Genomic DNA, 27839 nt, shown 5'->3' with positions numbered 1-27839 from the left:
GTGCTCTTACTCACTGAGCCACCTGGCCCCCCCTTCAAGTTGCTTTTTTTAACCTAAGTGTAACACTTTATATTTACTGCTATTAATTTAAAATAGCTGACATTTACATAATGCTTTAAGGTGCTATTATTATTATCTCCATTTTATAGAAGATAAAACTGAGGCTGACTTGCTCAAGGTCAGGGCCTTGCCTGAGGTCACACAGGTAAGTATCTGAGGCAGGATCTGAAGTCTGGTCTTCCTGACTCCTACAAGTCAACCACTGTTCCCCCCTTCATGAGGCTTTTATTCTATTAAATTCACTCCAATGTTCTAGTCTAAAAAGACCATTTGGATTCTGACTCTACCATCCAATACGTGACAGCTTTCCCTCCTAGCTTGGTATTATTCTACCAATTTTATAGGCATGCCAAATATCTCTTTATCCAAATCGGTGATAAACATTTTCAGCTGCAGGGACCACCATAAATACTTCACTAGAGGAACTTCACTTTTTTTTTAGAGACTCCCTTTTCAAAATGACATTGAATCAACAAGATTAGTCTTTGGGTCCAGTCAGTCAGTCAATTCTAAATCTACCTAGTGGTACTATCATCTAACCCACATCTCTCCAGCTTTTCTGAGGAGGCCTTGTCAAATTCTTTGCTGAAGTCCAGTGTAGTAACTTTGTTTAAAAAAGAAAAATAAAGGAGATGTTTGGCATGTGATCTGTTCTTAATCAAGTTATGATGACATACTGATTACCATTTACTTTTCCATAAGTTCACGAACCAATTCCTCAATAAAATATACTAAATTTTGTCAGGAATTAAAGTCAGCCTCAATAACCTATAGTTTGCAGATAGATCTCTTCCTTTTTTGGGGGGGAAAATTGGGCTATCATTTGCCTTTCTTCCGCCCTGTAGTACTTTGCTCTCATGACCTTTTCAAGATGGAGTCACCGATCACATCCTTCAGGTTTTTTCATCCCCTGGGATGCAGTTCCTTTAGGCCTTAATCTATACTTATCTTGGGATCAATTTCCTATTAGCCACCTTTGTTTAAACCTTTCCAGTCTGAAGATCATTGTCCTTGGCACAGAATACATAAGGAAAGTAAGAGCTGAACAAGTCTGCCTTTTTTTCTGTTATCATAGTCTCATCTTGTTGAACCACAATCTCTTTCTTTGATTTTCTTCTCTTCTCCAATACAGCTTAAAACAAAAACAAACCTACCTTTTGTCAAAGCTGAGCCCATCCCAGGCCTCATTTCAAGCTAGCCATGAAGGCCCAAGATGCACAAGAGCCAAGTCAGATTGGTCTTGAGTCAGGAGGAGAGTGAAGCTGCCCATACTCACAGGTCTCACAAGTCAAGTTATCTCCCCAGACTCCCTTCTTAGCACAATAACACAGTCATAGGCAGACAAGAAGATTCTAACTGCTTTCCTGCCAGGCTTCCTAAGTAGTTTCTACCTTGGCCAAAGCCCTTCAGTCATACCAGGTGCCCAATGCTCTCTCCTTGGGGCTTTGCCTGATACTGCATCCTGCTTCCTCAAATCTCTTTTTCTTGGCAATGATTTTGACTTACCAATGGGGTGGCAATATGACTAATCTGCAATTAAATCATTAAGTATCATCAGAAAAAAACAAACATAAAACAAAACAAAAACGCCTTTTGATGTTTGAGCAATAGTGAGGAAAGAATAACCAGGCTTAGTGGCTCATTCTGACTCCAACAGCTGTTGGTATTAAATCCCACAACTCTTTCTGAAATAAACCCTACCTGATGCAGTCGTTGCAATGATCAGCTTTTTAGGGAATGATGTTTAGGCTGCAGATGAGCAAAACTGCACCTGTACAACACTGAAGGAGGCCAGTCAGAGGAGCAGGGCAGGATTCATCAATGGAGGTTCCTGTTAACCCCAACTTCACAGTGATCTGGCAGTCAGGTTACTTCTTCTCCAGGGAGAGACCTTGGGAACTCATAGTGGACTTCACCCAGGGAGCAGATCAGTCATTACACTGAGTTTTTAGTTGACAAACTCAGGGTCTAAGGGGATTGGGTTTAAGCCCAATGGAAATTAAGCTGCCAGGCTCATGAAAAAATCACTGGACTTCATGAAAAACATACTCTGCATCTCCCTTCTACTCCCCTTTGGTTTTGTTTCCATGGAAATGTGAGTCAGGGTGTGGGGAGGGATTCTGAGCATGTGCAATACCAACAGATGCTTCTGTTCTCTTAGATTCATCCCCATAAGAGGAGGTGGCAGTGCTGACCTGGAGGGGGAGAGCTGAATCCAATGCAGACTTTTCAGTCAAATAACTGCTGCAGCTGTATGACTTGAAAATGAATGATTGGCAGGGCTTGGCAATTGTTACAAGGGCTGACCTTTAGGAAAATTTAAAGACCCCCATCCTGACACTCGGCTGACTAAAATGACCTTGAGGCCACTTTACCCTAAATTTCCTTTGATCTCATGATTCTGTTTCTGATTCTGTGTGACTGGAGATCAGGGGACTAAATCAACTTTCCCCCACTATCCCGAGGGGTGAGGGAAGCTATTACATGCCTGATGGAAGCTGTGAGTACCTGAAGGGAAAAACCTCAGAGAAACACAAGCTTGCTTTTCATACATGGAAATCAAGACTGGACATTCAGTCCAGATAAAAAGTAAACATGCTGCCTGTATCTATTATGGATAACATGAGGGTTTGCCCCTCAGCTTCCTTGACATGCAGAATTGCTTTGCCTTTTGGAAAGTGGCACCTGACCTATCCCAGCACCTCAGGCATTTCTCTGCGAAAAGCCCTGAGCCAAAGGAAGAAAAGATGGGCACTTACTGAAGCTAGAATACGGTGAAATGACAAAGGCAAAGTACCATCCTATAGCATCAAATGCCCGAGCCCAGGAAGACAAAGAGAGAAGAGTAAGGAAGGTGAGGAAGAGGCGGAAATAGCAAAGACGGAAGAAGCAAGGGCTGAGGAACTAGTGAGGAAAGCGAGGGAAGGATCAGGGGTGGAAGAAGCAAAAGAAAGAGAAGTGTCAGAGGAAGGAAAAAGGAAGCAGGAGGACAAAGAATGGAAAAGCTTAAGTACAAGGAGGAAACAAGCAGGGTAATGTCTGAAACAAAGCTACAAGACTGAAAAAAAAGAGAAGGGTCTTGAGAAGGTCAGAACAAACTATGGCCTATCTCTAAGAAAGACAGGACAGCTGGGAAACTCTAATGGAACAAGGGGCCTGAAGTCCCCTCCCTCTGTCTAGCCCACAGCCCACTTGCTGCCCCCCCATACTTGCCTCCTGGCAGAAGCTAACGATGTTTTCCCACAGAGCCTTGGCCTCGCCTTCATCTGTCTGTCTCCGCTTCTCCACATGCATGCTCTCCCTGCGTGTTAGGGGCTTGGCTCCTTTGCGCTGGGTCACACAGCCCTGCGGCGTGTGGCAGGCAGCACAGTTCTTGGCCTTCACCTCGTTGAGTAGGGTGCAGGCTGGACAGGCCCACTCAGGAACTGGAGGGGGCTGTGTGACAAAGAGACGGGCAGCCTTACGAGCAGAGGGGGCCCGGCCACAGCAGCAGTCCCCCAGTTTGTCGGCATTGCAGTCCGGGCAGCGGGTGGCTGGTTCCCCTGTGGAGGCCCCGCCACCATGCTCCTGGAAGCCATGCAGCTTAGAGGAGCCACAGACTTTGCACTTCTGAGCCATGGTGGGGTTCTTAAGGGTGCATCTGGCACATGACCAGGTGGTGAAGTCAGGGCTGGAAGGGCTAGCGGGGGTGAACCGGACAGTGTCCCCAGTCAGGTCAATGACATCACTGCCCTGGGGGGCACTACAGTTCTCACACCTAGAGGTGCCTGAAGGGTTATGCTGGGAGCAGGAGCTGCACCTCCACAGGGGTGGGCTGGCTTCTGCCTCCTCCTCCAGCACACTCAGCCTCTTAGTAGATAGGATTTCTTGGAAGCGAGTTGTAGTAGGTGCCCGGACCTGCCCCTGGGGCGATCCCTTGGGGCCAGGGATAGCTGTGGGCTGGGAAGCCTCAGGCACCGGTGGCTGTAGCTGGGGAGGTACTTCCCGGCGGCTTCTAGGGACGGGGTTGTTCTGCAGGGTAGGGGAAAAGGGACTAAATGACGGCATTTTGGGAAGCTCGTGCTCTGTAGCAGCTGGATCTTGGCTAGCTAAGGTGGAGGCAGCTTCAGGGAGATCTGCTGGCAGGCTGGGCTGTGGAGTGGAAGGGGTGACATGAAAGCCAGCAGGAGTGATGACCTCAGGGACCACCAGGGCCTCTGGGGGGATCTTGGGCAGTGAGAGTTTTCGTGGGCCTCCACAGGCAGAGCAGGAGTTGGCGACAGGAGTGTTGTGGAGGGTGCATCGCTGGCAGGCCCACCCGCTCTGCGGCTCTGCTTCCTCAGGGCCTTTTCCTCCTGACTCCCCCGCCTCTACCTTTAGCACGGCCTCCTCTTTGCAGCTCCCCTTGGGCTCCACTAAGATTGTGGGGGGCTTGGGGAGTACCCCATTGATGACAGGTAGCGAGGACGTCCCTGGCAGAGGGTCTGGAGTGAAGCCGCACACCTCGCAGTTCTCTTTGCCCAGAAAGTTTCTGAAGGTGCAGCGGGCACAGGGCCATTTCTGCTCTTCTACACTGAGCCTCAGTATGTGGTTAAGGTCAGGCTTCTGTCGGGGGGCCTCACAGATGGAACACTGACGCTGGCCGGCAGGGTTCAGGAATGTGCACCGGGTACAGGACCACTCCCGGACTGCGGCCATAGAACCAGGCGAATGGGTGTGGCTGCAAGAGAAGGGACACGGGTCATTTCCAGTGCATAAGAGCCTGGTGTGAATGTGAAGGACTTAGGTGCCCAGCCTACTGCTGCCTTCCAATCACAAGATTCTGAGGGTTTGGGAATCCAGATGTGTCTAAGCTGTCCTAGGGCTGTCTCCAATTCAATTCATGCTGTAGGAGGGGGAAAGTTGAGGAGACCTGATTCACGTCAAGAGGAAGAAAGGGACCAATAAAATGAAGACACTAGAGCCTTGGGGGAAGTTTGCCCTCGAGCCGGGTGGTATCAGAGGGAAACTTTAAAATCAACAAGTGGAAGGTTTTTTTGGGGGAGGGTGGTCAGGGGAGAGGCAGGTCAACCTAAGGAGAAACCTCCTAACCATTAGAACTATTCAAAAGCAGAAAAGGTTTTATGAGACTGTGATTTCCCTGGTCACTGGAGGTCTTTAAGAATCAATGCCAGAATTTATTAAATGTTTACTAAATATCAGGATTGTTGAAAAGATGAACGATCATTTTCCAGGTATAAGGGGAGTCGAGGGAGATTACTGATAAAATGATTTCTAAGGTCCCTTCCAACTCTGTGTTTAAATTGCCTGACTCTACTAAGAACCAATTCAACTACCCACTTACCTCAGAAACTTAGTAGCTGTTTGAACATGAACAAGTCATGACCTCTCTGTGCCTAACTAAGTTTCTTCATGTGTAAAATGAGGGAGTTGGACTTGATGGCCTCTATGGTCCCTTCCAGCTAAAAATCTATGATTCTCCCACTCTTGGGAAGTCAAATAATTGTTCTAAAGCTATCAGGAGCTGGAGAGTTTCCACACTTTCACCTGAGGCCCATCAGCCTCCTCAAAGTTAGAGTCATTTGCTCCTCTCTCAGTATCCTCACTCACCTCGCCCCTGAAGAGAGTCTATAACACCCTCACTGTGGGTCCTAGGAAGTTTTTCTGGAGGTGATAAGAGATAGGATTTAAAGGAAGGTCCTGCAACTGACTCTCAGACCAAGTATGTTGAAGCAATGAGAAGGTGAGTTTGGGTAGGAATAGGCAAAGAAATGAGGAGACATGAAACAGTAAACCCAAATTGGGGGAACAAGAAAGGAAAAAGAAAAAAAGGGAAAAGAGGAGTCAGAGGAAAGGACAGCTGTGCCCTAGCTGCCACCCTGAGAAGGCCAGGCCAGTCTGCACCCATTCCTAAAGAGATATTCTCGCTCAATGCTTCACCAAAGGCCAGGAGATTTCTAACATGGCCCTTCCCAGCTCTTTCTTACTCAAACCCTTGACCTGAGGGGATGGCTTCAAGGTTTCCACCTGGGTGAGCTGGGTAACTATAATGTCACATTCAATCCCAGAGTCATAAAGAGAACATCAATAATTTTATGTTTATAAACTAATTTCCTTAGAACAAACCAATGAAGTAGGAAAAGTGAAAGTATTTCTCTTCATTTTACAAATAAAGAAACTGAGACTCGGAGAGGTGAAATAATTTGCCCAAGGTTATACAATAAGTAAGTGGCAGAGTTAGAGTTCAAACCTAGGCCGCCTTCCAACTCCATGTTTTGTGCTCTCTGTATCAAAGCATGCTGCCCTTCTTAGACCCTTCTGGTGCTCCATTCAGCCTTTCCTTCCTTCGGTTTTCTTTCCCTGGATCTTCCCACTGGCATGGCAGAGTGGAAAGAGCACTAGATGTGGCTTTGAATCCTGCCTGGGTGACACTGGGCAAGTTACTTAAGGTCTCTGGGCCTCGCTTTCCATCTGTAAAATAAAGATACTGGACTATACGAATTCCGAGGCCCTTGTCAATGATAGGTCCTACGAACGCCCCTCTGGGCTGGGGCTAAGTCTGACTCTATTCTATACAGCAGTGAGCTGACTCCTGATGACAGATAAATGTTTAACCATAAACAATAATAACACAACAGCAACAATAATGACCTCCTGGGTGGTGATGCTTTTCTTGGCAGAGTAATATTCCTGCTGAGCCAAGACAACAAAATCCAACTGTCGCTGCACTGTCCCCAGAGAACTAAGTTCTCAACACAATCGTTTCCCCTCTCTGTGCCTTGGTTTTCTCATCTGTAAAATGAGGAAGCTGAACTAGATACTTTCAAAGGCCCCTTCTAGCTCTGATCTTCTACAGTCATGGCCAGCTCTGTCATTCTATGGTCAAAGGTCATGGACTGCTCTAAAAGAGTTTAAGGGACCTTGCTCCAGATCTACTTTTACAAAATAGGAAATGCAGAATCCTGAAGTCAGGGAGCACAATGCAGAAAAAACTGACATGGAGGACCACTTGCAAATGATGCACATCATAGGTCAGGGGTATCAGATATATTTCAGACAGCCTTTCATTCAAAAAGAGGTTGAGTGGGGTATGTAAAAAGGATTATGGAAATGTTCAGCCCATAGACTGGATCTCATAAAACCACAATCAACTGGGAGTGGGGAAAAGACTTGATGGAGTGAACCAGTGATATGGCTATTTGAACAAAGTTAGAGATGTCCAGTGTGGTGTCCGTAATGGTTATATCATAACAAACAAAGAAGATTCTATCATGTCCTTTTTCCAAACCTGGAATGCAATGGACACAATGGAGTTTTTATGGTTCCATTCTGATCCTTACCGCAGAGTATGTGGAAAATTTCAGTAATTTGGGGATCCAGAATTTCATTGTCGTGGGCACTGCCTGAACTTGTGCAGACTGTAAACTATCTATAATGCTGTAGATGGTCTTTGATAATTGTTTGATAAAGTTGTGGGAGAAGAATCTCATCATGCTAGTGATACTTTTGGGAATGAACTTAGATCAGTTCTCAAATGACAGACACACTGTCTACTGCTTCATCTATACCCAAAGCTTTTCTAGAACTAGTATTCCACTGGCATAGCCTTTAAGAACCCATGATCGCCTTTATACCATGATGAAGCAATGCAACAGGACTTCAATGGATGGGAATGACAACATGGATTTTTAATTCTCTAATAATATACATTTCTTTAGAGAGAGAGAAATGAGTGTTCACTCCTTGTAGAAATGTAAAATAAAAATGCTTTAAGATTCATTTCCCTTTTGAGCCCATTTACTGAGCATATATACTTAAAGAGTGTTTCTCAATTGGGCAAACTAGGAAAAACTGATTGTATTCCTCATCTTCAGGACAGAATGAGGGAAAACAAAATTCACCACTTGTATTCTCTTTAAGAACACAAATCTGCTGCTTAGTAACCCCATAGGAAGGCTCACTTCAAATACTTCTGGTTTGTGGAACCAAAAAATTTCCTTTATTTCTTGGCACTTAACACAAACATTCAAAGTAAAAAAAATCCCCTGGCCAGTGACCAGTGTTATTATTGTGATTGCTTTGGATGCTGGCTTTTTATTTGCCTTTGTGACTTGAAGTATTGGCCACTTACACAAAAAACAATATATACAATCTATTTCAAAAACTCTAATTTAAATCACAACTCCAGGCTGATGGTGAATAAGCTCTGATGAAGTTGTGGGGTGGGAGAATTACCACTGTCAAAGATGTAGAAAAGGTTTTTCCTATTCTGCACCTCTCCCACCAGAGAGAAGAGTGAAAGGGAGTATGAAGAGAATGGGTTTGCAAGGGGGATAAGGTTAATGGAGCTGAAGATATGGGGGAATGAGCTAAAAAAGCTATAGGCAAAGGGTAAGGAACTATTATAGTCCTAGGATCAAGGAGTGGCTTTGAGGGGCAGGTAGACATGAAAGCCCCGAGATATATGATGAGGCAGGAACCCTTAGAGATATTAGATCTATTGGGAAAAAAAAGAGAATTACCGTGAGGGAAACCAGAGTTGCCTATCACCTCGCAGTGGTTAGCTGGAAAGGACCTCAGAAGAGTACAACCTGGGTCCCCTACCACCCCCTTAAAAATGGTTATCCAGCTCCACAAGAAAGCTCATTCCCTCCCAAGGTCTTGGAACACCTTGATTAGTACAGGACACAGAGGAAGATCATCATAACCTCTGTTCAGTTACCCTCTTTAACATCAAAAAGGCATAAAATGGAGACATGTATGTTTACCAAAGGCATTTACTTCTGTCACGAAAGATGTCTTACAAAGGTTCAAAAGGAAGAGAATGAGGACACTTAGATGACCTTCAGTTCTTCTTGTTTGTGAATACTGGTCTGATGGCACTGAGCTCCACAACATGAAAGGATCCCCATGGTGGGATATAAGATGACCCAGTAATCTATACAGTCAACTAAACAGAGGTAAAATGCCTATCAGCTAAAGTGTGACATACCCATAAGTGGTGAGCTTGTTGAATGGAGACACCAGAACATAGTTGGGCAGCAGATAGATACAACACAAATAGCCAATGAATTGAACAGCAGAAAAAGAGTAGGCTAGCATTTAGGAAATTGCACAGTACTTATAATAATTATTTGTATATGTGTAAAATACTGTGTTACAGAATATTTTCAGTGATTACCTATACTCCACAAATAGAATAAGGGATTTTTTTCTCCCAAATATATAAATTCATTGGTGCAGAGAGCACCTGAGGAGAAAATGTCTGCTACAAATGGAGTTGAGGCAACTGTTTTGCAGTTTGTAGTCTTAATGGAAATACCTAGGGGTTACTGAGAGGTTGAATAACTTGCTCCAGCCGCCAGAACCAGTATATGTCAGAGATGAACTCAAACTTGGGTGTCCTTGACTTTGAGGCCTATTCTCTATCTACTGCCCTACATTGCCTCTCATGTCTAAGTGATACCCTCTAGGTCTGAGAAATGTACAATTAGAAAAGGAGGTGAGACGGTCATGAAATACAAGTGAAGGATAATAGATGTCTAGCCCACAAATGCTCCCTTGGCATCCTCAAAATGAAAAGAAGATGCAGAGGAAAGCTTCTAATACATTAGGTGGTTCCTTGATGCAGGATCTATGAAACCACACAAGACAAGAATCATGTGATGAGAGAAGGCATTGATGAGCTGCAATGTGAACTGGTGAAAGAACTGCAAACTGGTGAGGTCAAAGAGCCACTGGAGTGAAACACTTCTGCAAGTAATGTAAGGGTATTGGCCTCATTTTACATAGGAAGAAACTGAGACCATGAGGAATCAAATCATTTGTCCAAGGTCTAACAGGAAATCAGTAGCAGGCCCTGGAGTGTTTCATGTCAAGCTGCCACTCTATGAAGCCACATCCCCCTCATCCTCATAGGGCTGCAGTCTGAAAGGAGGCACTGGGGTGAAGGCTATATGGCTAATGTCTACTTCTGACCTTACAGGTCAGTTAGTTTCCAGGGCCCAAGGAGCCAGCATAATTTGCCAATATTTTCTGAATTACAGAATGCAGAATGCAAGCTGTTGAAGGAACACACTGCAGATTTAGAGGTGAGAACCATGAAGCTATGTGTCACAGCTTCGACACAACTCCAGAAGGTGTCCACAAGTCAAACTATCCCCTTCTTTGAATGAGACTACTGCTTGCTCAGGCCCTAAGCACTCGGTTACAAAAGTCACTCAGAAAGCAGGAGAAAACAAGAAGGAACAAGACCTCTCTGCTTGTGCTGATCCAATGGTAGATGGGGGCTAGAATGAATTTTCTGGGGAATTAGATTAAATTTCCCCAAGACTATATTTCTTCCTTGTGGTCTCAGAGGTCATGGGAGATCTAGGCTAGTGTTAGTGTACTGTAATCAGAGAAGCTTTTGAGTAAACAAGGAAAGACAGAGCCTCAATGGGGGCCATGTCCCAGAGTGAATGAAATAATATTATGATGTGACAACAAACAACTCAATCTAGCTAAGCCTACATTCTCTCTCAGATACTCCTGAATCTCTAGCTGAAAGCTGTCCTGGTCATTCTGGCTTAGACTCCATAGAAACTTGAGAGGGCAACTTTATTTTAACTAAAATAATTACCAGTGTGGGGAAATGACAAGCTAAGATGTAGATTTCAACATGAATGCCACCCAACTCTAGAGCGCTGCCACACATCAGGAAAACCTAACAAAAGTAGGAAGTGAAGAATGAAAGAAAAAAAATAGTACAAAAACAGAAATCAAGACCCACAAATATCCCTCGGCTCCATCAGGGCAGACTGCCTGCCTCCATGTGAGAGGATAGGATGAGGTGGTGCCAGGTGTGAAGTAATAGAGGGGCAGACCTGGTTTCACTTCTCAAGGGAAAAGAAAATAATATTGAGCTCAGCTGTATTGCTAACAGGGACTTGTCACAAGCATACCATAATATTTAATTAAGACCTTCAGGCTGGCTCCAGAGGATCTCAAATGCCTGGGAGAAGAGGGGAGCTATGGGCAGAGTTATAGGGCAAGCTGTGCCCTTTGGTACCGCTCCTGGGAATTTTGCTTTTATTGTTTCAGAGACAAGAAAAGGTAATGTTCATTTCTCTCTTAAGTAAGGAGCACGGCTTTCCTTTATTCATGCCATCTTCACCCATGAGGACCTGAAGGCAAAGTTCTCCCCTGGGGCTGGAGCTTCACACTGAATGACTTCTGTATAGAGAAGAACAATTGATAGGGAGACCAGGTGGCCAAATACACTTTTTTCCAAGGCAGTTCTGGAACATGAGAGATTTTCACAGGATGTTAGCTTTATGACCTGAGTGAGAAAAGGGTGAACCATGAAAGAACTGCAGGGGGGTGGGTGAAGAAAATTCAAAATCAAGGGATTCCCACCTTTAAAATCAAAATGTGTAGTTGCCTAGAGCAAGGAGGACTTGGCTAGATCATTCTGTGTTATTTCTATGGTAAAATCCAGGTAAAAGGGTAGGGAGAAGAGAGAACGAGAAGAGAAAGGCCTTCCATGTCTCAAAACATCCTTTAAATTTGTTGTAGTCACTCTCTCTGGTGGAAAAATCAATTGTTCTTCTTAACAAGGTATGAAGACTGAATTGTCTAACACAATAAATACATTCCAGTCAAATCCTTCTGGTTCACAAAGGAATAAAACTTGTCTCTTTTTAAAAAAAAATCTCATTTGCTTTTCCCTCAAGCAACACTCTATTATTTCCCAGAGCTCCAGACCAAAGCTCTGTGATAATCCCTTTTTTGCTGAAGCCTAAGATACAACAGGAAGAGCAGCCATTCTGGTGTCTAGGTCTCTCCCCTGGGTCCTTGGTTTCTGCATGCAGGCTTTGCAAACCATTACTGGGCCTCACTCAGTGAAACCACCATCCTCCCAGAGGACTGGCTAGAGGCAGAACTGTGTGTGGGGCCAGAGCGAAGTGGACAGCTGTGACAGACCACCAGCTGTGATAAACCTCCCCAGGCCCAAATTTCAGGCTCCCCAATTAGGTCGAGATGCACTCATTGGCACTCAAGTCCTGGGAGGCAGGTGTACAAATCTCTTTCTAGGTTGTGGCTCCAGGATGTTTGTAGGATTGGTAGAGTTATGGATGGGTCTTGGCATCCCTCATGCCCTGGTTCTGAGTCACTTTCTTCTCTGCTATACATTTCTGGAACATGGGTTGGTGACTCAGTAAATGAGCAAACAGGTAAGAGGAAACAGCAGAGAGAAAAAAAATCAGGAAATAATCTTCAGAGGAGAAACACTCACAAAGACTTACAATCAGGAAATAACCTACTACACTGCAACATAGGCTCACCCCAATACAAATCCACAACCCTCCTGAGCTCTTCCATGGAAAAGAGATGGCTAGGCTCGTGGGAAACGTGTTGACACCTGGCTTTAGCACATACATTTCAGGTGTTTTACTTCCTCACCACTAAATCACTCCAACAAGAAGGATCACATCTTTATAACTAACATCCTTGTTATTATATTGTAGCAAAAGCCTCTAATAGCTGAAATTCTACAATGTGCAATTTTGCTTAGTTCAATAATTTACTTTTGGACTATGTCTACGGAAATAGCATTATTAATCTGGAACTGAACTAGAAATATATCTGGTCTAGGTGAATAACTCTCCATGGGCTTTACCTGGATGATTTTCCTAAATGCCAATAAATTTTCCCAGTAGTATTATAGACAAAAAATAAAATAAAAAGGCAATTAATCCAGAAAGACCCTTTACCTGGTACAATTTATGGACATGGGAAATCCCCTGGCGCTATGGTATGAGCAGTCTCACTCTGATCTCTGGTGGAAGTCTCAATCTCTTAAGCATACCTCTTACAACAAAAAATGCAGCCACAACACTGGATTCTATACTAAAGGAAAATTAGATTTTCCTACTGACCTCTTCTTTAGCTTAGAATTAAAATGGGATTTTCTTTTCCACCACCCAATGCTATGTGTCCCAAGGGCATTCAATAAGTATTAATCGAACTGAATTTAAAATTCACTCAGTATCTCCTGTGGGGAGCATAAAGAGGATCCCAAACTTTCAAAGGTCGTTACTTATTTTCCTGGGAACTGTGGCCAAGATCATTTGTGAACAAGGGGTCTCCAGTCCTCAGGGGTAGGCCACTTGATGCTCAGTCATCACAGCCAAATTCCACTGAAGACCTACCAGTAATGGGTAGAAGATATGATTTATATTTGGATGATAAAAAGCCTTGGGAACTATCAGCTCAGCAAAAACAGTGGTGGTTCTTGGGGCCTTCTCACAATTACCACAAGGGTCAGGAGAGTCCCAAGAGAACTGAGACAAAAACAGGAAGCACAGGGACTATTGATTATAGGAATAGTATCACTTCCCTTCCTGTGGTCAAACAAAAGATCTTGGTGGTCAACCCCACAGATTATGAAGTTCTAAGACAGAACTATTGCCTTTCAGATTCCTGCTTCCCAGGAGCCAATTTCAGGTTAGGCAGAAAATGGTCAAAGAAGAGAAACATGAAAACCATCCTCTTTCCTCTCCACCATGCTTTTCCTGAAAGAACTGAGCATCCTTATATGAAGAAATGGAAGAGCCATGTTCTAAATTTGGTGCTGTTTGTATAATGACTTCAAGAGCCAGGAGACCTAGGTTCTAGTCCTAACCCCCATGACTGCCAAGTTATTTTCTTCAATAGAATTCAGTCTTACCAGCCTGCATTCTAACTAATGCCAACTTTCAATTGCCTCAGGATTCACAATCCAGTTTATGAATGTTCCAAGACTCTTTCCAAAGTATTTTGTAAATCTTAAGGTGCCACAGAAATGTGAGTTATTATTATTAGTTCTTCCCATAACTTTTGGCCACCATTTCCTTGTCATTTTTACCAGAAGGTAGGGAGGGAGAGGAGAGAATTGAAAGTTAAAATAATCAATTCTGCTCCTGGAAAGTAAAAAAAGCAAAAAAAAAAAAAAGTCTTAAAATTCTAGAAGCACTTTATAAAGTGCTTCATTTGATCTCCTGGCATGTATGTAATATGTTATTTTTACCATTTTACAGAACAGAAAGTTGAGGCTCAGAGAGTGTTAAGGGACTTATATGACTAGTCATACAGCTTTCAGGTGGTGACCTCGGATTGAACTCAGATCTTCTGACATCAAGACCACTAGTCATTCCACAACCTGCTGCCTCAAATAAGTTAGAAGAAAGAAAAAGTTGACACTCTGGGATAAAGCAAAGCTTTTGAACTATTTGTGGCTTTAAATTATTATTATCACCAATTAGCCTGATCAATAAGGATGTGAGAAGAGGCTGAGGCTCTTAAATGTGTACGGAAAATGAATTGGATGACACTGGTAAAATATCTTAAGAGGAGAACACTTAAAAAGCATGCAAACCTGTCATGGGAAGGCAATGTGAAGACAGAAATTCAAAGTAACTGCCCAAGGTAAGCCCCCTCAGGTAGCATGCAACATATGGTATTCACTATTAAGTTATCAACTTAAATGCACTAATGCTACATGGCCCACTGTATGCAAGTCAGTGCAGGACAAATTGGCAAATGGTGCCCACAAGACCTCTGAGAGCATGGGAAGCCTGGGAACCTATTCATTAGTTCTTGGCAATCAACACCATAACAAGGTCCATTCCCAGGATGTAGCTGAATTCAAGGCATAGTGTGTTTACTGATCTCCTGTAAGAGCTTGAATGTGAAATCATATTATAAAATGGCAATAATTTGTGGTTGTATTGAAGCACAAGGAGATCCACATAGTTTTCACAAGTGGTGTGGGAAGTGGGGGAAGAGACTCTTGGCCATGTGACCAACAAAATGGTGGATAAGACATTTTCTCTGATGTCCATGATCTCTCAAACCTCTCTAAAACAGAAATTATGTTCAGCAACATCAGCTGTCTTCCTGGTCTGGGACACCCAGAATCCAAAGGATGGTTAAAAAAAAGATCCCCCTTTGAGTTCACTCAACACTCCCTACCCGGATACCCAGCATGTGATGAGCAGTGAGGTCACACCAAGTGATCCAAAGATCAGACCCAGAGGCTTGCAATCAAACCCATGCCTACAGCATGGTACCCCCACCCTCTTTCCAAGGTCATGGAGATCTGGGCTGAGAGCTATGAAAGCATCAAGTGAATTTGTGGCCAACCCCACTCCCCAACCCTCTTTGTATTAAAGCCAAAAAACCTAAAGTATATGAAACAACCCCACAGAACCTGCAGGGCAGCAATCTTAGCAGCCAGTGACAGGTTGGAGAATGAGGGAACAGAAGGTGTGGGAGAGGACCTTGGAACTCCAGGACACTGGGTGACAGCAGACTGCATGGTGCTCTACCTAACCTGAGGTAAGAGCCAAGTATCTAGCTGGGGCCACTTTGGGCCCCCTTCCACCCTATCATAAGTCATGTGAGATAGAAACTGAGACTGGTGAATCATGTATTGCCCAGTGTTGGAGGAGGCTGAGACCTTCTGGATCCAGCCCCCTGGGAAAGCACCATGAGAGAGGAAGGAGTCAGAAAATGAGCAAGAAAGAAAAATAAGGGGGGAAGGGGACTGAAATTACCAAAGATGAAAGAAGAAAACTCAAAGACCTTGAACTGCTTCAATCAATAGGGAAAACATCAATAGCAGAAGGAAATATTGCCTCCAGATCTAGTAAATGAGTTCAAGCACCTGAGAATAAATACTTTCAAACTAAGCCCAGTGTGATCTACCCTGAAAATCTCAGCTGAACCATAAACGAAAAAAGATGGACATTTAATAATAGAGAGGTGTTTGAAACATTCTTAGAAAGAAAACCAAAATTAAAAAGGTTATTTGCTTTTTGAATACCCCAAACAATAGAACTGTAGGAGGAGTGAATGAATGCAGCATCAAAGGGCAGCAAGCAAGAGCAACAGCAGAGAATAGTAAGAGACTTCTTTCTAAATGTACACAAGGAGACATAGAAGTTACAGTGAAGAGAACAGTGAAGATTCTGTCCATTATGGAAAGAATCTGGTGACACCCTGCCTACACATAGAATCAATGTTTGTTTGTTTGTTTTTTTAGGATTGCATTATAAAATGGGAGTGTATGAAGAGGAAAGGAGCTAATGGATTAGAGAGGAGTATGTGATGTGTCCAAGTCAAATCAAAGGCTATCAATGAAAAGGTGACCCCTGTTGTCTCTGAGGAAAAGCCAGCAGAAGGGGAAGAGGGAAAGACTGAAAAGAGTGGAAAAAGGAAAAAGGACTTGCTTTGGTGGTAGAAGGGAATTCCACTGAAGAAGAGCAATATTCTGTGAAAGGAGATGTGGACCTTGTGTTGGTTGCTGTCTGGGAGATTTGGGGATTGAAAACTGGAACTTCTGGGAGCAGGGGAGTGGGAGGGCTTGGATGCAGAAAGGAGATTATGAGGCAAATAGGGAAAAAAAAAAAGCAATCAAGGGCAAGGTATAAATCAGTGATGTGCTGTATAATCAAGGATAGGGGTGGGGTGGGTGAGTCTGGATTTGTTTTGAAAGTGGAACAATGAAAAGGGGAATCCAAGGGAAAAGCTCTATAAGGCAATGGCAGAAACTACATGGAGGGGAGAGCCCAGGATAGACAGCTCTGCAAGTTTTGATTCCATGAAGGACATGGAGAGCAGGGAAGGATTAGATGATTATAAGGGGTCATGGACCAGAGAATGAGGCTCCAAAATGGATAGAATGAGAGGATGGATAATAAAGTGAGAGAAATCTTCTCTGGAAAGGGGTGCAAAAAAGAAATAAAAAAACAACTAATTAACAGGAATTAAAGGAAAAGAGAAGAAAACAGAATCTACTTAACTAACTGAGAAAAAAAGGGAAGAATAAAATAACTAGATAAAAGCAGGAAATAAAAAGGAATTAAGAAACAAAACTCCAAAGGGAAAAGAGTAAAAAACAAGGGAGGACTGGAGGTGAGGAGAAGAAGTCAGTGGGAATAGGGCCCTCTTAAAAAAAAAAAAAAGATTAAGCTAAAATAACTAGAAATTGTACTGTGTTTATAATCCTGGGGGGGGGGAAGAGGAGGGAATCTTAACGAGAAAAACCCCCAAATATTAGAGATAAATGGAGGAAAATGTAAACCTAACTCTTATGACTTTAAATGTGACTAGATTAAACAATTCAAAAAATGAAAAAGAATAACAGTTTAGGTAAGAAAAGAAAGCTCTAAAATCTGTTGCTTGTAAGAAACACATCTGAAAAACAAAGACAAGCAAAATAAGACTGAAGGGATGGAAAAATATTTAGTATGCATCAAGTGAATTAAAAAATGCAGGAGTTGCAATCTTGCTATGTCACAAAGTAAAAACACTGAAAAATCAGAAGGCATAAAAAAGAAACCACATCACACTAAAAGGAACCATAGACAATAAACCAATACCAGTAAAAAACAACAACAACAAAAAAAAGCCTTATATGCTCCAAATGTCTTAGCACCAAAATTCATAAAGGATTATTAACTGATCAACAAGAACACAAAGACAGTAACATAACAGTGACAATCCTGCTCTCAGTTTTAGATCAAGTCTAGCAGTAAGATAAAGAAAAGGGAAAATACAGAACTGAACAAAATGCTGGCAAAACAAGAGGTAAAAGACTTCTAAATGGTATTGCAAAAGAATATATATATTTCTCAGTCCCGCATGTAACCAAAAAAAAGGTCAAAGCACCAAGATTGCAAATAGATGTTAAAAAGTAGGAACAGTAAATATATTCTTTATAGACTATAACACAATAAAAAAAATTGTCAGGGACCACAATCAAAAGACACAGAAGCAAGTGAAGACTTAAAAATGAAATATTAATAATGAGTGGGTCAAAAAAACAAATCATAGGAACAATTAATAATTATGTCAAAGAAAATTATAATGATGAAACAACATACCAAAATTTCTGGGTTGCAGCTAAAGCAGTCCTCAGGGGGAAAAAAATTATATTCCTACAAACATGTTTAAAAAAATAGAGAAAGAGAATTAATGAAGTGAATAAGCATTTTAAAAATTAGAAAGCCAACAAATAAACCTAAAACAGGCACAAAAGAGGAGTTATTTAAAAGAATAGAAATAGATAAATCAGAAATTTTAAAAATAGAAATGATAAGTAAAAGTAAAAGCTGGTTCTTTGAAAAGACTAGAAAACTTGATAAACCAATCTGATTAAAAAGAAGAGGGTAGAAAATTAAACAGTAAAGTGAAATCTCAATAAAACTGGAAGAAACAAAAATATTCAGAATGTCATATACAGTTATATGCTAACAAAATTGAGAACACAAAAGAAATGAGAGTACCTTCAAAATTATAAAATGCCCAAACTATGAAGAGACATAGATAGAGATCTTAACCCAATCTTTGAAAAGGAAGTAGATCTAGCTGTAAAGGAACTACCAAATGAAAAAAAAAAAATTTCTGGTCCGGATGATTTCACAAAAGAATTCTATCAAACTCTTAAAGAATAATTAGTACCCATACTTCACAAATTATCATAAAAAAACTGAAAAAGAAAGCACCCCTAACAGAATCCTTTTATGAGACAAATATGGTCCTAACACTCAAAACACAGAAGGAAAATGATAGGCCAATATTATTAATGAATACTCATAAAATTTTATTTTTTCCTTTTTGTAGTTAATGTTTTATTTTTCCCCAATTACATGTAAAAATAATTTTTAACATTAAAAAAATTTTGAGCTAAAATTCTCTTCCTCTCTGTCTTGTCCTTCCTCATTAAGAAGGCAAACAATTTGACATAGGTTTATACATATGTAGCAAAACATTTTCATATTTGACTCAAAATTCTGTCAAAAAGTTATTTATCCAAGCAATTATTCATTATGACCAAATGGGATTTACATCAGAAATGCAAGTTCAACATTAGGAAAACAATCAACATAATTAATCATATTAACGAAAAAAAAAATCCCAAACTACATGATTATCTCAATAGATGCTGAAAAAATCTTTGACAAAATATAGCACTCTTTTAAGCTAAAGGCCTTACAAAGCATAGGTATAACATAAAAAGCATCTATCTAAAACAAAAAACAAGAATCACGTGCAATGGGGATACACCAGAACCTTTTACAATAAATACAGGAATGAAACAAGAATGTCCACTTTCCTCGTTATCATTTGACAAAGTTTTGGAGATGTTAGCAACAGCAATAAAACAGAAGAAAGAAATTAAAGGCATAAAGATAAATAAATATGAGATAAGACTTTTCCTCTTTGCTGTGATATGAAAGCATATTTGGAAAATCCTATGGAATCAGCAAAATACTAATGCCACCAATGCAGCTAGATGGAGTGCTGGACCCGAAGTCAGAAACACCTGAATTCAAATCTGGCCTTAGATATTTACTAGTTGTGTGACCCCAGGCAAGTCACTTAACCACTTTTTGCCCCAGTTTCCCCAATTGTAAAATGGGTATAATAACAGTACCTACATCTCAGAGTTATTGGGAGGATCAAATGAGATCACATTCATAAAAAATGCTTAGTATATAGTAGATGTTATATACATGCTTATTCCCTTTTCCCAACTGAGAAAATTTCAGCAAAGTTGCAAGTTATTTTATAACTCAAAAATCAATTGCATTTCTATATAATAAAAACAAAAACACAAGAAGCAATAATAGAAAGGGAAATCTCACTCCAAAGAGCTACAAAATGTATAAAATATCTGGGGATCAATCTACCAATGCACACAAAAGACTTGTATATATTCAATTACAAAGTGTTCTTTAAAAAATAAATAAATGACAACTTAAACAGTTGGAGGAACATTAAATGCTCATGGCTAGGCCATGATAATACTACCAAAGATAATTTTCACTTTCAATGGCATATCAATTAAATTACCAAGGGGATACTTCACAGAACTTTATAAAATAATAACAAAATTTATTTGGAAAAACAAAAGATCTAGAACAATCAAGGGAAATAATGAAAAGAAGGGATGAAGGGAGAATACTATTTTCAGACCTCAAACTATTATAAAGCAGCTATATTATAAATTGCACATTATAAAGCAACTATATTATAAGGCCATCAAAACCATCTGATATTGATTAAAACAGAGATCAATGGAGTAGACTAGACAAGGGAGAATCAGTAACAATGGAACTCAATAAGCCAGTCGAAAAAGTTGATACAAGTGGAAAACATTACTAGGGCAAAACTCTTTATCGATAAAAACTGCTGGGAAAACTAGAAAACAGTCTAGTAGAAATTAGGCTTAGACCAACACTTTGTACCACATTCCAAATGGATATGTGATCTTAACATTAAAGATCATACTATAAAAAATTTAGAAGAGAAGCAGATCATATACATCTCAGAGTTATGGGTAGGAGATCAAGAGACAGAGGCAATTACAAAAGATAGAATAGATAACCTGGATTACAAGAAACTGAAAAGCTTCTGCACAGACATTAATGCATCTAGGATAGTAAGGGAAGTGGTTAAATGGCAAGGAAAAAAAAAATCTTTGTGTCTATCTCCGAAAAGAGTTTGATATCTAAGATATAGAAACAATTAACAAAAATGTTTAAGACTAACAACCATTATCCCAAAGATAAGTAGTCAAAGAACTGCAAAGCATTCATTCATGATCACATGAAAGAATTTTCTAAATCACTAAGATAAATGCAAATCAAAACAACTCTGAGGGTTCACCTCACAATTTAACTGGCAAAGATGACAAAAAATGGCAATAGTCAACAAGTTATAGAATGATAGACACACTAATACATTGTTGGTGGAGCTATGAAATAGTATAACCATTTTGGAAAGCAACTTGGAATTATGCAAGTAAAGGGACTAAATTCCATATTATCTGAAGAAGAAAGTTCTCATATACACTAAAATATTTATAGTAGCACTTTTTTGTGACAGCAAAGAATTGGAAATAAAGTAGATGTCCTCTAACTGTAAAATGGCTAAATATATTGTGGTACATTAATGTAACTGAGTAATACTGTGCTATAAGAAATGATATGTGTGACAAATACAGAGAAGCATGGAAAGATCTGTATGAACTGGTACAGAGTGAAGAAAGGAGAGTCCACAAAAGAGTAACATTAATGGAAAGAATGACCACACACAAAAAATGTAACAAAATTATAAAGATCAAGTAGGTCTCAAAAGAATAGATAAAATAGGATAATCCTAACACCTTTGAGGAAAGTGGGAGGAGAATGGGTGTTATACAATGCACACGTTTTCAGAACTACCTTTTTCCTCTTTAAAAATGTTATATGAGATGGTTTGTTGGGGGTGGAAGAAAAAGCGATACTAGGATAATTATGATGATGTAAGAAACAGAGGCTATCAATAAAAACTTATTTCAAAAAATAAATTGAAATGGTAATGATAGGAAGATTAAGAATAAAAAATAGTCTAAGAAATCAAGTTTGGCAGTAAGAAAATAGAAAAATTCAGCCAATAAAGCCAGTTTTAAGTAGAAGGAAATTTCCTTCTCATCAAACCACAAAGATTTCAGAAGGCTGCCACATAATGGCTTACAAATAAAGACAGGCATAGATTCAAGACTAAGCATGGCCCTACAGATGAGATAGGCTTGGGGAGCTGATTAGCTGGATTAGATTCAATTCACAATTTTTAGCAGCAATTACTACAACTATTAGTCAGTAAGTTGTGATAATGAGGTTTATACCTCAGAAAACTCTCTGGTTTAATCTGGTTTAACCATCCACATCAATGGGATAGATGAAATAAAGTATACTTAAGGGACTTAGAGCCAAGTTTTTCAATCAGATATTTCTGGTGACTATATGACTGACACAAAAGGAAAAGGAAAAGACTTTTAAGTCCGAGAAAGAGTCTGCTTTCTCAAAGTAGCATGAGCGAGTTTTATAGAACTAAGTTACTACCAAAACAATCCCACCCTGAATCTACTGCTCTCCAACTTACATCTCCTGCCATTTTCCATAATAAATTTGCTTCAAATCCTTTAAATTATCATTCTGTCTCTCTGATAAAATGTGGGAGCTGGGGAGACTTTGGAGACACTTAGAGTACTGAGAAGCAAAATTCCTTGAAGAAAGCACAGGTCTACATTTGAGGTCAGACTAGAAAACGAAGCTGCAGAAATCTGGCAATGAAAATGCTGTGTCAGGAACCTGGACAACATACATATCAACATTACAGAGGAGTCAGCGAATACACTTAGAGAATTTTTTATGCAAATGCTCTGAAATGGTACATTCACACACTGACACTACAAAAAAAAATCAGATCAGTTGTGAGTCATGAGGTTTTTCAGGACATAGAAATATACTTCAAAAGGAAAACTGATCTGTGTGTCTCCTTGTAAAACAAAGGCTAAGGCAAATGGAAAAATGAGGCAATTACTCAATTTAATAAACATTTATTCAGTGCCTTGTTCAATACACTGTGCATTAGGTAATGGTGATAATAAAGATGAAACAAGACAGTTCCTGCCCTCAAGGAGCTTACAATCTAATAAGTGGATGAGATATACACAGAAAAAAATACAATGCAAGTTAGAATAAATTATTACATGCAATGGGAGACAAGTTGGGGCAGGGGAGGGCTTAGATCAGGGAAAGCATCATGGGAGACATAGCACCTGATTTGGTCCTGAAAGGAAAGAATGTCTTTCAATAGGCAGAAAGATGTTGGGGGAAGACCATTCCAGGCATGGGGATAGCATGCATAGAGGTGCAGAGGTGGAATAGGACAGAGAAAGGTAAGATCAGAAAATCTGGGAATTTGGGCAGAACACATTTGCTTTCCCCTCAACTGCTTGGGAGGTGGTAATATTCAGTTCCAATTCCTAAAAGTGAGGAGACTAAGACTTTTTAAGTGCTGGGGAGAGGATCTAGCAACTGTAACATACATAACAAGCAGTCTGCTCTTATTTCTCTTGGCCTTACTATACCTTCATCTTCACCAATGTGCGTATCCACACACCACCCTCATATAAAAACCGGATCTCATGCCTTCATCTTGCCCCAAAGGGAAACAAAGTCATTAAACTGTTGTCTCAAAGCACAGGCTTTAGATCTGGATGAAAAAACCCTCAAGTTTCTGAAGTTTAGTTTCTACTCAAAAAATGAAATGTCGGGGACTTCTATAAATTGGTCTGGATCCAGAAGAAGACAGAGCAGTGCAGTATCAGCAGACAAAGATACCTCAGAGCCCCTCCTCATCACCTGAGAAGCACATTCTGCCCACTGAGTTATTTTGTTTGTTTGTTTTAAAAGGAAGGAGGAAGGCAGGGCAATTGGGGTCAAGTGACTTGCCCAAGGTCACATGGCTAGTGTTAAGTGTATGAGGCGGGATTTGAACTCAGGTCCTCCTGACTCCAGGGCTGGTGCTCTATTTGCTGCACCACCTAGCCACCACCTGCCCACTGAGTTTTAAGAGATTTTTTTCTGACCTCAACAACCTGTGACAAGTCAACCCTAAGCCTATGGTTTTCCATTATCAGCAGTAGCAAAAGAAAAGCACCCAAACTGATGAAATCTGGCTTTATGTGAGTTGGTCCCATCTCCTCATTTCACAGCTGTGTCTTTGGTTGCTCTGTTCCCTTCCCTTACTCCTTAATCCCTTTGATACCTTGGCCTTTTTTAGAGTCCTTTAAGTTTCCTAAATACTTCCATGTATATTCATTTGAGCTAATCCAAGAAAGAATAGCAATTGTGTTTCAAAAAGTCTTAAAATTAAAGAGCATGCTGGTCCATCATATCTTTCTAACACCTTCTTCATGGACCAATCTGATTTGTCTTTGTTGGCACCTGGTTCATATATTCACAAAGTACTTGACATTTCCAAAAATACTTTTATAAGAACCACTTTTTCTGGTGGTACAAGAGAGGAAACACTGGAGGTGGGACTGGATTCCCAATCTTCCTTCAAGCCCACTTGCCGTAATAATAGCTTAGGGAGCACTGTGTTTACAACAGAACTGGTGATGTCAGTAAGTTGTTTAATTGTCTGCATTTAACAGATGAGGAAACTAAAACTATGAGCAGTGAAATGACTTGTATAACAACGACAGTAAGTTACAACTAACATTTATACAATGCCTTAAGGCATGCAAAGCATTTTTTTATCTCATTTGATCCTCACAATAATCCTATGAAGTAGAGGAAACTGAGACTGCAAGGTTATGTGATTAACCCAGATTCACCGAGCTAGAAAGTGTCTGAGGTAGGATTCAAACTACATCATCCTGGCTCCAAGTCCAGCATTCTCTTTATTACAAAACCTTGCTACCCCATCATTTAATAAGTGGTGGCACTAAGATCAGAATGCATGCCAACTAGTTCCATGTTTTATGTTTGTTCCACTAAATTATGAATTTGTTAAAATAATATTTTATTTTTCCCCAATCACATGTAAAAACAATTTTTAACATTCATTTTTTTTTACAACTGAGTTCCAAATTCTTCCCCTTCTTCTGTCCCTGAGACAGTAAACAATTTGGTATAGATTATACATGTGCAATCATGCAAAACATTTCCATATTAATCTTCTGAAAGAAAACATAGACCCTCTTCCCCCCCAAAAAAGTGAAAAAAGGCATGCCTTGACCTGCATTCAGGCTCCATCGGTTCTTTCTCTGGAGGTGGACAGCATTTTCATCATGAGTCCTTTGGAATTGTCTTGGATTATTGTATTGCTGAGAACAGCTAAGTAATTCACAATCCATCAAAATACAATATTGCTTTTAGTGTATATAATGTTATTCTGGTTCTGCTCATTTCACTTTGCATCAGTTCATGTAAGTCTTTCCAGTAAACCATGAATTTCTACAGTTGTACTCAGAGCTAAAAGGAAAGGGAGCTCTGGACATTGCAGAAAGAAGGGAAGCAAGTAATTATATCAGCCCTATGGACTTGGAAGTGTCATTAGAGAAGTGGAAGTGTGTAGTGGAGGCCTACTAATTAGTTGTGTGACCACAGGCTTAATCTCTGAGACTCATTTCCTCCTGTACCTACAACCTACATTACAGGTTGTTGTGAGGACTATTGACTTTGTCTCTGTATCCTTAGTGTTTGCTCACATTGTCTGGCACACAGTAGTGATTATTAATAAATGCCAGATGGACTGGACTGAAAGTGTTCAGGACCAACTCTCTGATCGTACAAAGGAGGAAACTGAGGCCTTATGAGAGGAACTGACCTGCCCCAAATCACACACTTCCCCCTGACCACTAACAAACTTTCAAAACCCCCAAGGGCATTAGGAATAGAAGAATACAACCAAGTGGAGATGAGACTAGAGGAGGAGCTACAAGGAAACAGGATGAACATCAACCAAGGCCAAGGGCAGCAGTGAGGCAAGCTAGCAATTAAGAAATTGATCTGGCACTATGTGTGGCAAGAGTAGTGAAGCTCAGTCAGAGTAGGGTAATGGGGGGACAAAACGAGTGAGCACCCGATCTTGAGGAAGAAATAGTTAGGAGCCACTCCCTGCTCTCATGTGTAGATGCTCTTAGACTCCTTAGAGTGTGCAGCAGGGGCTGCAACAGGCAAAAGACCCAATTTCTGCCTTTATGGAAGCATCAATAAACCACAGACAGCTCTGCTCATACGGCAACTACTTTGCTGGGGGTGGAGGGACAGAAGAAGGGAGAGAGGAGATAATAAAGTTCTGGAAATAGAAACAAGACAGAAGAAGGCAGAGCAGTATGTACTTAGACGTGGCCATTCTTCAAGGGTTTTTTCCCCCCATCTTTTCTAATTTGTCTCCCAAAGGTGGCAGAAAAATAGCTAAGGACCTAACACATCAAAATTTAATTTACAACAATGTTGTAAGGCAGCTCGAAGAATCCAAAGTCTCCAGATTGATACTCCAGGATTAGACACAGGCAAAGGATATTCAAACAAATAAATTTATAAAACATTCCCTCTGACTCACTCAGTGGTTAGGCCAGAGGTTTGGTGGAGGAAAGAGTGGGCAAAAGGAAAGCCAGGGTCATTATACTCCGGAGCACAGGCTACCCAAAACATAATGGAAATAAAGCAGGTAGACCAGAGAGCTGGAGAACTCTAACAGATCTCTTCCCCCCCAACACACATTCCAATTCCCTGCTTTCTATCATTTACCCCTTTTTGCCCTCTATCTTCTCCTAGCTCTTTTCCTCATCTTGAACAGAACTGGTTAGTTTCATTCGAGTAGTCTGCTCAAGGTCATGAATTAGGCCTTCTGTTTAAATCTGCAGTCCCCAGAAGATTCCCTCCCACCCCCCATCCTCCACCATATCTTGCAAGCAGTGGGTACTCAATAAATATTGAAGGATAGCGCCTGTCAGAGAGGCATCTATCAGGATCCACCTGCCTAGACTGATTAGCTTTCCCAGAATGTGGGGTAGGGCATGGCACCTGTCTCAACAACTGCATGAAAAAGGTTAGAAAGTAAGAAAGCCAATCAATGACTATTTCTGGAAGAGGAGGGAACATGTTAGCAGAATATGCATGGATGCTTAAAAGCCCCAAGTTCTTCAAACACAAGTTTGGGAAGAAGCAGTATATCTCCAGGTCATTTGGCAGTATCATTGCTAAATCCGAGGGTTCAGGTCAGGTGGAATCACATTTATGTTCAAAATGCCCTCCTCCCCCCATCCTCAATCAGTGATAGGCTCAATTAGGTTTCACTCTCATTAGACTTGACAAGATCATAAGGCCTGAATACCAGTCAGGTAGTGGACCTGACCAATCACCTGGCCCTTATGAGTTGTTACGTCCTCTATTCTTTCCTCTGTATTAGGCCATGTGAGCCCATTACAGATATGTCCCTGTAGACATATATTGCAGGTTTGGGGCATGTGCCACCAGTCATGATGGGATCTTTTCAAAAAGTACTGCCAAAGAAAGTCAATCCTTCCCCTCTCTGGTTCAGTCCACAGCTTCTAGGCAGACCCCACTTAGCCAGGTGGCTAGCAACGTCTAAGCTCCCTCTGGACTCAAGCTAAGAGACACAAACCTACCACCTGTCCCTTTCCCCTCCCTCCACATTACACAAGCCTGCTTTTATCACTCATTTTTCCATAGTGGATGTATTGTGAAAGCCTGACTATATTTCCCTCAGTCCTATCCCACCCCCTACTTGTTCTATTCTCTACTTTGACCCTGTCCCTTTTAAAAAGTGGGTGCTTCCAACTTCCCTTCCCTCCAACCTGCCCTCCCTCCCATTGTCCCCACTCTCATCCCCTTACCCCCTACTCTCCTGTAGGGTGAGATACCCTATTTAGTGTGTGTCATTCCCTCCCTAAGCCAAATTCAATGAGAGTAAAGTTGTTTTTTTTTTAAGCAATGGGGGTTAAGTAACTTGCTCAAGGTTACACAGCCAGTTATTTTGTGTGGGTGTTAAGTATCTGAGGCCGGAACCGAACCCAGGTCTCCCGACTCTGGGGCCGGTGCTCTCACTCACTGCGCCACCTGGCCGCCCCTCAATGCGAGTAAAGTTGACTCATTCCCTTTTGCCTTCCTGTTCTTCCCCTTCATTGTAACAATTTTCCCTTGCCTCTTTCATATAAGATAATTTGCCCCATTCATATATAAATACAGACCCTCCACCCCTAGCTCACTAGTAAACTACAATTTCATCATTACTCCGTAACCATGGAGAGGTCTTTTCATCTTAACTTGGGACCAGTTCTCAGATTCCTTGGATCCCCTTCCATGGTCCCAGATTCTAACTGGATTCACCAGACTGTCACCTGGGTTCAATGGCAGACAGCTCCCAGTTCCTTGTCCAGCTCTCTGGGCAGGTCCTACTCCACACTG

At 41.1% G+C, this 27839-nt stretch overlaps 1 protein-coding gene across 4 annotated transcripts in view; it reads right to left on the bottom strand.

Annotated features, from left to right (window-relative positions):
* Positions 1-27839, bottom strand: part of CAPN15 (calpain 15) — a 107592-nt gene that overhangs the window by 31106 nt on the left and 48647 nt on the right. For all 4 annotated transcript variants that reach the window (XM_069107953.1, XM_069107962.1, XM_069107970.1 and 1 more), the window contains one exon: positions 3274-4759. In XM_069107953.1, the coding sequence (XP_068964054.1) occupies positions 3274-4737 (1464 nt within the window). In that variant the 5' untranslated portion in view covers positions 4738-4759. Of the gene's footprint in view, positions 1-3273; positions 4760-27839 lie in introns of those variants that run through there.

This window comes from Petaurus breviceps, unplaced genomic scaffold, assembly GCF_028583685.1.
Source record: "Petaurus breviceps papuanus isolate PSGF00001 unplaced genomic scaffold, PetGlider_PUasm1.0 138, whole genome shotgun sequence".
NCBI classification, from domain to species: Eukaryota; Metazoa; Chordata; class Mammalia; order Diprotodontia; family Petauridae; genus Petaurus; species Petaurus breviceps.
Note: the sequence above shows the minus strand (reverse complement) of the source record. Positions and strands in the feature narration are given on the sequence as shown.